At 39.5% G+C, this 10,839-nt stretch overlaps 1 protein-coding gene across 1 annotated transcript in view; it reads right to left on the reverse strand.

Moving 5' to 3' along the window:
• Positions 1-6,403, reverse strand: part of dnah2 (dynein, axonemal, heavy chain 2) — a 130,388-nt gene extending 123,985 nt beyond the window's left edge. Inside the window, exons 1-5 of the mRNA XM_052562068.1 lie at positions 6,270-6,403; positions 4,537-4,718; positions 3,813-3,883; positions 778-948; positions 152-380 (exon numbers count right to left, since the gene is read on the reverse strand). Of these exons, the coding sequence (XP_052418028.1) occupies positions 152-380; positions 778-948; positions 3,813-3,883; positions 4,537-4,684 (619 nt within the window). The 5' untranslated portion in view covers positions 4,685-4,718; positions 6,270-6,403. The remainder of the gene's footprint in view (positions 1-151; positions 381-777; positions 949-3,812; positions 3,884-4,536; positions 4,719-6,269) is intronic.
• Between the last annotated feature and the right edge of the window lie 4,436 nt (positions 6,404-10,839).

A 10,839-nucleotide genomic window follows, 5' to 3' on the forward strand; every position in this document is an offset into this window, starting at 1 on the left:
ATATGGCCCCTTTTCAACTGTTATTAATGCATACTTCAGGTTGTGTCAACTGTAAAGTCACAAAAAAATAACATACAAGTAAATACAGAAGGTTACTGTTACTGTCTGAGGAGGGTCGACACTAGATGGCACTGTGACTTTCTGTCATTACCTGTAAGTTTGCTGAGGAAGCGGTGTAATTCTACAGAGTAGTTGTTTTTGGCGGTCTCTGGCCAGGCAGTGCTGAGGGTGACCTGAGGGGTGTGAACACCATTCATCAGCCTGAGGAGACCCTCTATGGCCCCTCCCCTTACAGAACCAAACTGCACCGTGCTCCTAAAACTCTCCTCTGTGATTATACTGTCCTCTGCCCGAATGAAGTAGGACATGTGCTCAACCACCTGGGGGGAGAGAGAGAGAGAGAGAGAGAGAGAAAGAGAGAGAGAGAGAGAGAGAGAGTGTGTGGTGGAAGATGGATAAGCGGGAAAGAGGACATGTTGGTAATTCATATTTTTGAGTGCTAATTGATCACCCAAAGTCATCACACACAGTTTAACAATGAGATCTTTGGTATCCTGGTATATTCACCAGATGCATTAGAAATGAATACAACGCATGAAGAATAAAATTATTGAGAAACCCCTGCATGTTCCTTGATTAAATTGAAGCTCAAAATATCACTATAAAAACGAGCACACTCAACTGTTGAATAATCTTCAGTTTTTATGAGATTGTGTGACACAAAAGGCTCTGATTGGGATGTTAAATGTCAATTCTCAATATAGAGCTGCAGCATACCTGAGCTGGTATGGCGTAGTCCACGCGTAGGCTGGTGAAAGGGTCATGGTAGACAACGAGAAGCCTGACAGAAGAGTCTGAGATGAATTTATCCAAGGCACGCTCACTTTCCTCTGTCCAGGACTCCTTTGATACACCACTCAAAACTAAACGCTGTTTAAATGCTTCTCTCTGGTGGAAAAAAAGAGCAGTTCATTATAACCAATCTATTGTATTATAAGTATTTTAAATAACTATATATTTGTATTTTGTTTAAACAATCATTCAAAGGATTGGGGTCAGTTAGATTTTTAAAAGACTCTTACTCTTGGATATGTTTTAAAATATAATTAAAATTTTGTGTGGTGGCGAAGATAAATTTTAAGCAGCCATTACTCCAGTCTTCATTGTCACACCTGTAGATCGATTGCTTTGTTCCGAAACGGGGATTAAAATTATTACAATGTTGCTTTTTATTCTTGGCTTGGTTCGCTTTCACAAAGCAAAGTTTTTAAACGGACCAAATTTGTTAATAGAAGTCAGGCACAAGTAAACTGTTCTCTCATTGGTCAAAGGTCCACGGATAATTTTTGCAGGATTCCACTTAGCTGTCACGGCTGTCATCCATCAGGATATAGAACGACAAACAGCTATGTGGGCTTATTGTTTGTTTTTTTTTGTAGCTGTCATTATATTAATTAATCATTTTGAGCAGGAGTGCAGGATTCATCGGGAAAACATTTTTAAAATGCACCTACTAGGAAGAAGAGCAATAATACGACATTATAAATTGAAAAAGTGCACTTTGATTTTGAATGGCGAAGACGTGCTCACCCACAGAAATTAACAGGTTCATTTTGAAGTATTAGCAAAACAACAAAGTTAATGGGTTTCCTGGAACTTACGTAATTATTCATTATACATTATGATATAGTCTGGTTCGTTGGTCCGTTGGATCAGATTGCTTTCTTACTACAACCAAACCGCTTCAGAGTTCGTTTACACTCGAGTCAATTGAGTCGATTGTTTTGGCTCGGATCCAAGCATGATTCACACATGCCAAAATGAACGAGCTAAGGGGGGAAATGCGCCAGGTTCCGAAACAATGGGCCAGGTCTGAAAACACCCTTTGATTAACGGAAAATTAAAAAAAAGAACAGCATTTATTTGAAAAAAGGGTATGAGCTGATTTGAATTAAAGGGGGGGTGAAATGCAATTTCATGCATACTGAGTTTTTTACACTGTTAAAGAGTTGGATTCCCATGCTAAACATGGACAAAGTTTCAAAAATTAAGTTGTACGTTTGTAGGAGTATTTCTGTTCCAAAAATACTCCTTCCGGTTTGTCACAAGTTTCGGAAAGTTTTTTTCGAGTATGGCTCTGTGGCTCCCTGCATTTCTAAAATGCTTGTTTTACAAACAAGGCCCAGTTTGACGACGGATTTGCGTATGGTTTATTTCTTAAGGATGATGCAATCCCAACGAAAAAGGGTCACGATTGTGTGTTGGAACCACAGGCGGTGAGTAAAACTGCTTCAAATATCTCTGCCTCCTTGTTAGTGCGTCCGCCTCCCATCGGAGACCCGGGTTCGAGCCCCGCTCGGAGCGAGTCGTTGCTGCTGCTGCTCTCGTTCAGTTTCAGCCTTCACAGCTGTCACAGCTTCTCAACGCAACTGGCGCTCGGAGACTTAGGTCTCTGCAGAGCAAAAGGGAGCGTTTATCACCATGTGGGTGTTTTGAAACTGCTGGGTGTTTCTGAATCATGCAATCTAAATGATCCCCCTTACCCAACCCCACCCCTAAACCTAACGTCACTATTACATCAACTAATCAGGTATCATAGTGTAAAAACACCTTGATCTCGTAACTCCCATTACTTTCCTGCAGAGACCTATACTTGGGCGCTCGTGATTCTTTAGCTCCGCCCACACGTCAAGCCTCCAGGCGCTCGTGTTTTTCCGGGAAAAATCGGTACAGACTATCTTTCTCTTATGAATATAATAAAACTAAATACTTTTTGGAGTTATGAAGGATGCAGTTCTACTCTATAGGTACTCAAGATTAACAGGATATTGAGTGAAAACGAGCATTTCACCCCCCCTTTAAAAGACTGGCCAAACTGGATAAATCACGATATGGCGTAACATCGAATTATATGGTGAGACAGTATTTTGCATGTCAAACTGGATTGAAAACTCCCATTTAAAACCTCCATCATCCTCTCAGAAGTTGTGTGGCATAACACATCACATTAATAATTAATCTTGACTCTGTGCTAAAAGCACCACATAACTACCATAAACATATTGATATTTGTCTAAAGGGCTAATGTCAGTGAATGTGCATTACTATAACAAATAGCATTACAACCAGCTCAGCAGCTGCTTTTTCTACAGGGTCTCCCAGCAGGGGCGGACACACTGAGCCACTGCATGTAAATGCCATTGCCTTTTTGCAGCCAGAGGGCTGTAATTAATTCTATTAACCTCATTGATGAAAGGACAGAGATGCTGTAAGTCCGCTGACTGGCTCTGCCCACTCGCCCCTCACTTTCTCAGTCATTTCTTCCTCCCATGCTATTTGCATCAGCCATCATTTGTGACCAGAGGTTATCTATCTTGTTTAAGCCAAAAACCTCGTCATGCGTATGCATGAGCCTGTAACGGAAATTACAGTTCAACAATATGCTTCTCTTCTTCCTCTATTTTGAAGACCATTGGGTGGAATTTAACGATGTTTCTCGCACTAACTTGCTGCCGTCTTCCGATTTGTGTGATCGATGATGAGGTCTAAGACGTGAACAGGGCCCAAACAAGACCTTTAAGCCCACAGAGCATGTGGAGAGCGGATGAAATATTCACTCACATCATTAGAAGAACTCAATAACGCCGATATGAAAGCACTGATTAGTAAGCCAGGACCGCAGGCACGAGACTCAAGCGAGGGAAAAATTATAAATTGCAGATTATAATCAGATAAGAATCCCAATCATTGTGAGGTGATTTATCAGTGTCTGTGCCTAAAGGCTGGTAATTTAGCATGTATGAGTGAATTACCAGCCGTTGCGTGTAGGAATCTGCTTCCTCTGCTGAAACATCCACCTTTGAGACAGGCTTCTCTTTCTCAACTGAGAAAAAAAACATACACACAAACACACAGTGCAAAGAATAATTTGAACAACCAGCTCAGTTCAGATTAGAAAGCATTCTGCACCACAGTTCAGGTCTAGCTGACCTTTACTGGAAAGGGCAGTAAAATAATATTATGGTTTTCCTGCAATAACTTTGTTTTACATGGTGCCCAAAACACAACTGATCAAGAAATGAATAAGTAAAAACATATCAAGCAAAAAGTGCAAGAAAACCAAAATGTGAATACAAAAAAGCAAGTGTTAAAGGTAACCACAAAAATACACAATGGTCACAGATGCAGAGGTCCTACGATTAGATTAGGGTAGTGCTACTAATCCATTTGCAGCCCATTTGCACTTCTTGTTGGCTTTACAAAAATAAAAGTAGCAAGTAGAAAAAAGGAAAATAAGTGTGAGTGCATTAGATGTAAGTGTTGAGTGGCAGTAAAGGAGCTTTCTGTCACAGTTTTCAATATTTAATAACTCTGAACCACTATATCGTTATGCTGGCACCATTTTAAATACATAATGACGTCAAACGCGATGCATTTTTTAGCATAATGTAAATAACCGGCAGATCAGAGAGCTGCTTGTACAGTATTTACAAGTGTGAGGCAAACACTAAAAACTCAAAGCAGCTTGTTTCATACCTGGAACCTCTGGCACTTCTAGGGAGACGTCACTTGGGACCGGTGTGGAGGAAATGAGTTTGCTCTTGGAGTGATCCTTCTCTGAATCAGACTGCATGGACATGCTGGAAGATGAGCGGGCAGGCTGGGGGGTCCCTCGGTCAGCCATCCTGAGAGACTGATACCTCTGTGGGTATGCTTACCTTTCAGTAAGAATAATGCAAAAATATAGGCAGTCATGCAATAACCACATACTCTTTTTTCAGTGGTGTTTGCTAAAATATGTTTATATATGGGTTTCAATAATAATACCGCTTTCAAACCACCTTGCAACCTCATGAACAAAATGGGGTGGGGGGCAGTTTTCATAGAAATATGAAAAATTTAAGCAGCACAACTGTTTTCTGCACTGATAATAATAATTCATGTTTCATGAGTATGAAATCTGCATATTAGAATATTTTTGATGGATTATGTGACACTGAAGACTGAAATAATGGCTGCCGAAAATTCAGATTTGCTATCACAGGATTAAATGACATTTTAAAAGTATCTTACAATAGAAAAAATGTGTTTTGAATTGTAATAATATTTAACAATATTACTTTTTCACAATTTACAGTATTTTTAACACATGAAGACATCCTTGTTAAGCATGAAATATGTCCTTTAAAAACATTTTTAAAAACCCAAAACTACACACAAATAAATGTGCACATACAGACTTGACAGTTGAAAAGGTTCAGTTAAATTATGTGCTCAACATCTTAATGATGCCTCATCAGTTGTCTAAGAGCTCTGTGATTTCCCCAGATGCAGTTCTTGGTCAAAGTAAATAAAAGCGAGGAAAAACCGAGGCTGAAACAAGCAGACATTTTGAACATCAGAGACGGGAAAAGAACCTTTTCGCATAGGCGTGCTACAAGTCTCCAAGCACCAAAATATTGCCTTCTCTCCTACTCTCTTCCTAGACAGACGATATGGATAAATCTGCCTCGCTGGATCTGCCTCAGTCAGGAAGCGAGAGCAAAAATATCTAGCTCATAAACTATTTATCTTTTCCAAGCTGATGTCTCCCCTCCATTTCCACATTTAGTTGTCAACACCAGCAGACCCTCCTTCTTCATTGAAGCTTTGATTCAGTTCCCAACTTGTCAGTTTTGTTGAGTGCTGTATAATAAAGCAGACAGTTTGGAGGCAATACAAAAGCATGAAAAGGTATGACAGGGAGTCTGTGTGTAATGGAAAACATTTAAAACCGCGGATCCCGTCAGATCAGATGAAGTTTGAAAGGCACCAGGTGAGTTTGATCAGTTAAAATAAGTCTGTGAGCCACACTGCATCAGATGAAATGACAAAACCAAGACTGTGGGAGGCAACAGGCAGATTATAAAGGACTTCGGGAATTTGGTCTCTTTATTGAATACAATTATAAGCTTCTAAAGACCTAAATCTGATCCTGTGAGATTATCGTCTACGTTATCTTCATTATTCATTTACGGATTGATGTCGTCTGATTGAGTTATTTTATATCAGTTAAGCCGTTAGAACAGTAAAATTGCACTAGCTCTCCCGAAACACGTTCAAAATAAAACATTAAATAGCCAAATAAGTACGTAGTTTAAGTTAAGTAAGTCACGTTACTGTTAAACTCCCAAGTAACGTTAACAACCGTTTGTTTTGAAAACAGCCGGTGTCTTATTTCGACAGTTTAGAGCTGAGTTTCAAATAAACAAGCAAAATATCACTCTCACCTCTGAAATACTTCCTCTGACGGCGTCTTTCACCGTGTGAAGTTAAATATAGCACTATATAAATAACCAAAAGTGCTTAAAGTCAACGTTTCCCAACTGTTTCATGCAGCAAACAGCAGACACTGCTGCTCGTGGTAACTCTGTGGACGCGTCTCCATGGAAACGGCGCTAGAGGCTGGATAGGCGCCTTCAGAAGCAGCGCTGCACAGAATGATCATTGAACGACATTAAAGTATCGCGAGATCGATTAGACAGCACACGGATCCAATGCATTCGAATCGCTCTCGCGGTACTTTGATGTCATACAGTGATCATTCTGTGCAAACGCGCCTATAACCATACAGTCTTAAGTATTTAATTGACGCTGTAAATGAAAACGCAAAACATCGTTTGAAAATATTGAATAACTACTGTAATGCAAATATTTTTGAGGAATAAAAAAAAAAAACATTTGTGTTTTGGGTCAGAAAATGTCTCGAGAGGGATTTTTTTTCATGTTTCACCTCCAGCAGATGTGTGTTAAATAAAAACCTACTGGAACGGCAGTATGCTTATATATTATGTTTAATTTAATACTCCAGTGTCACACATGGCCTTGTCTCCAGGGGGACATTCTTTTTCTTCTTCTTTATGGAGCTAAGGTGACACGCTAGTGCCTTACTGAATTCAAGGATGCATTAAACTACTGAAATATAGAATATAGGTGAAAAAAAGACATGCTGGTTGTATCTACTGTTTAAAAGAAAAAAGGGCAATTTAGCTGAAGGTCTATTTTATAAAACTCAGCTGTATGTACACTTCAAACTCCTTTCCACAAGTAACTGGAAAAAATCCGGCTGAATCAATGGCTGAATGCACTGATATAGACATGTATATTTGAATAGACCCCAAAACAGCTTTTGTGGATTCCTCAAAGTTCAAGCACTGCCCCACACATCTTTTAAAAGCCCAAATATTTGTTTGTCATTTATATCTCTTATCTTACCACTCTTGAAATGGCTCTGAGTGCAAATGGACAAACTGTAGGATTTGTACAAGTCCTCTGACCCTGGGGAGCCGATCTGTGAGCCTCCATTCACTCTCTCTATGTAAGTATAACAACTCAGATGGTGCACAAATCCCCTTTTTTCAGCATCAAAATGGTGAGGAGCAGGACTTTGACAAAAGGAAGCAATGGGAGTTGAAGTTCATTGCTCGGGTCTACAATCTTTTATTTAAAAATGGGAGATTAAAGATTAAACCCGTTGGATGAAGAAGAAGGTGCACTTTCAGTCTCTGATAATGTCACTCGCACTCATTCAACCTCCACCCATAATGCATTCTACTTTTTGATTATAGACACAGACACACACATAGGCATACACTCTCTACATTTCTCTCTCTCACCCCAAAGCACACTCCACTGAGATATATGGCTTGACAGAGTCCCTCCGAGAATCTGAGTGCAAGTCAAAAGGAAATTTCCCCACTGGGACCTGAAACACTCCCTGTAATGCTATGGCAAACAACTTTGCATTGCTCGCTGGATTGTCTTCTGCGGTATATTAAATTATGAGCTAATGCACCTTTAGCACAAAAATATCATCCTTTTGAGCAGTGGAAAAAATAAAATAGGCCTGAAATAATAAATGGGAGGCAAAAAAGTTATGATCATTTTTATTTATTTTTTGTCATGAATTTAAAAGCAACAGGTTTCAGTGGTTGCTATTATGGACAACAAATAATAAATGGAAAGAGAGAGAGAGAGAGAGAGAATTGCAAGGTATGACATATTTTTCTTAATTTTCAGATTAAGCACTTCTTCATCGTCCTAAAGTCGTTGGGGTTTTTGAATGGGTTTTTTGTTTAAACGCTTGAAATATGGTCTGTGGTTAACATTAGCTTAAGATATTTTCATGTTTAATTTTAAGACAAAATACATCAATTATACACCTTTACGATTTTTAAAGCTTTTAATTGTCTTGAAAAAGGTTGATGCTAACAAGTAGCTAAATGGGACTACAAAGGTTTTGGGGGACATTAGTTGTCATCACACAGAACAAATAAAATCATACTCACTAGTTTGCTTCCACAGCCTAATTGTATTTCGAACTTAAACTTTCAGGGAATTTTTTTTTTAATTAAAAGAGTTGTCAGACGCTTAATGGTCATGCAGCCTTTGTGTAGTTCATTTAAAGCCTACATTTAACTATTATCTATAGCTATAGCCAATGGATTTAGACTTCAAAATTATGTTTCATTGTTGAAGGTTACCATGATAAACAAAATGGCGCTGTCACATTTACTGTTGCTCAGCAAAATTTTGCATGTGAAATTCCATTCGCAACTTTCGCGAGTTATTCCAATAGAAATTCACTCATTTAGGAGTTTTGAGTAACGTCAAAAAATAAATAAATAAATACCCTTGCTGATTTTTGGACACATAGCTTATTTTCTGTAATAATCCTAAAACAAATGGAAAAATCCTATTGGGGTTTTGTTGAGGAAAACAGGGTTAGTCTACAAAATACATCACTGTAGCACTCTATATGTAGTGTGAGCTCTCAGCAGGGGAGACACGCCATACAATGGATCTGAATGAATTTGACTGGAATAGAATCAGCGGTGAAGCTAATGAGAGCTTGAGCAAAAATAATGTGCTCTCATTGCACAGCCTCAGGCCTCAGAGTCTCTGAAACAGCAGCACAGCACGCTTTATGTTCACAATGCACATGATATATGAAGACCATACATTGAAACGGATGGACGCTCACACACATGTGCGGAAACAAGCTCACATGCAGGGTTCTGTTTCACACAGGCTTATAAAAGTCAAGAGGGTTATGAAAGCCTTATGTCATGGCCAGAACACAACATCTGGGGCCCTCTAAAAGTTTTAGAAGTTGCAAATGAATAATGACATTCTTCTGGTGGTTTTCAGGGAGGATAATTACGTTACTCATTTTTTAACATTGTCACATATTGTGCTTGGCGTTCACAGGGCACGCCGAGGCCTTGTAGAAGCAGTAGCAACCGGCAGCGACACACACGTTTTGACATTATACATTCATCACGAACAGGACCAAACATCTGATGTTCCTTATGTGGACAAATCTACAATGCATTTACACTTTTTTGTTTCCATTCAAAAGAATCCATCTATGCCCTTTCATAACCCCTTTTACCCGCAAAACACAGTCGGTCTGTAAAAATAATACAGAGTGTTTCCAGCGCGGGGAACCGGAGCATTCTGAAGTAATCAAATAAAACTACCCTCAAAGCTTTTAATAAAACATGGCCGTGTAGGGACACTCTTTTTTTAAGATTAATGGCAGCAAGGGGATTCTCTTTTTTTCCCCACTCGTTCCTTTTATTTCTCAATAATTCATTTGCGAAGGGACGAAACTAACAGTTTGTGTTTATGTGCGGTATTGGCTGAAAGAACCATTGCTGAGAGGATGAGAAATCAGTCGGGCTCCCACACATTTTCCAGCGGCCCTTAATTAGCGTCTGCGCTTAAATGGCCTGACGGTTCCAATATCACAGCTACTTTTAATATCTCTGGCCCAGTCGCTCATGTAATTATGGGACAGGGGTTGGATAAGGATACAGTGCTTTGGCCATTTAATAACACAGTTATTCTGTTTCGTTTTATGTTTCTTTGAGAGGTTTCCACTCTGGAGAATTTAAATGAATAAAGCGCTCCGTAAAATGGAAGCTGATTAATACGCTCATCGAAACATTAAAAGCCTTATAGCCTTGTAAACCCACCTTGCAAACAGTTTTATTGGCTTAAGATATTACATTTTTACTTGTTTTGCTTATTTATTTAATTTTTGGATGCACTAAGTATATTGGACGCAGCACTATAAGCCAAAGCCATATTACAAGCACTTCTACAAAACACTACTTTACAGTAAAGTCATTTTTCCCCAGTCATGCACAGCTGAGCTTTCCCTTCTACCACAGCAGCAGCAATAAAAGTCAACAAATGCTAAGTCCTGCGATGCAAAACTAATATGTAAATTCTTAATTTATGGCATGGTTTGTACACCGTTTAACCGGTATGAAGTGATACGGCTGTGGCCTTCATTGATTGGGGCAGGCATTAAAAGATTAAAAGGTGTATCATCTGTCTGCGTTGTTGATGGCAGTCTCGAGTCATTAGTGCCATTAGCATTAAGCCTACCCCATCAATAACAGCCTGGATGAGTGATCTGGCTCCCCGAGAGAGTGATCCTGGGGCCGGGACAGCACAGCCAGCTTAGCCCTTGCTCTTCTGGAGTCCCTGATCTGCTTGGGTAAGTCTGTCCAGGAAGATGAGTAAGCTACAGTGAGAGAAATTAAAGAGAGATGAGGTGAAGCAGGAGAGAGAGAAAGAGAACAGGGACCTTCCTGTGTCAGAGCCGAGGTTAGATGAAATCTTTAAACTTAACAGACATGTTACTAGGAGACATTGCAGTGCATACAGTGGCGCCTGCAGATAAGGCTGTATGCAGTGTACCTACCATGAGCTCATCTACTGACATTCACCCAAACATGCCATCCATTATGTGATTTCTACATCAAAACAGATTTGGAGAAATTTAGC

Source organism: Carassius gibelio, chromosome B7, assembly GCF_023724105.1.
Source record: "Carassius gibelio isolate Cgi1373 ecotype wild population from Czech Republic chromosome B7, carGib1.2-hapl.c, whole genome shotgun sequence".
Lineage (NCBI taxonomy): Eukaryota > Metazoa > Chordata > Actinopteri > Cypriniformes > Cyprinidae > Carassius > Carassius gibelio.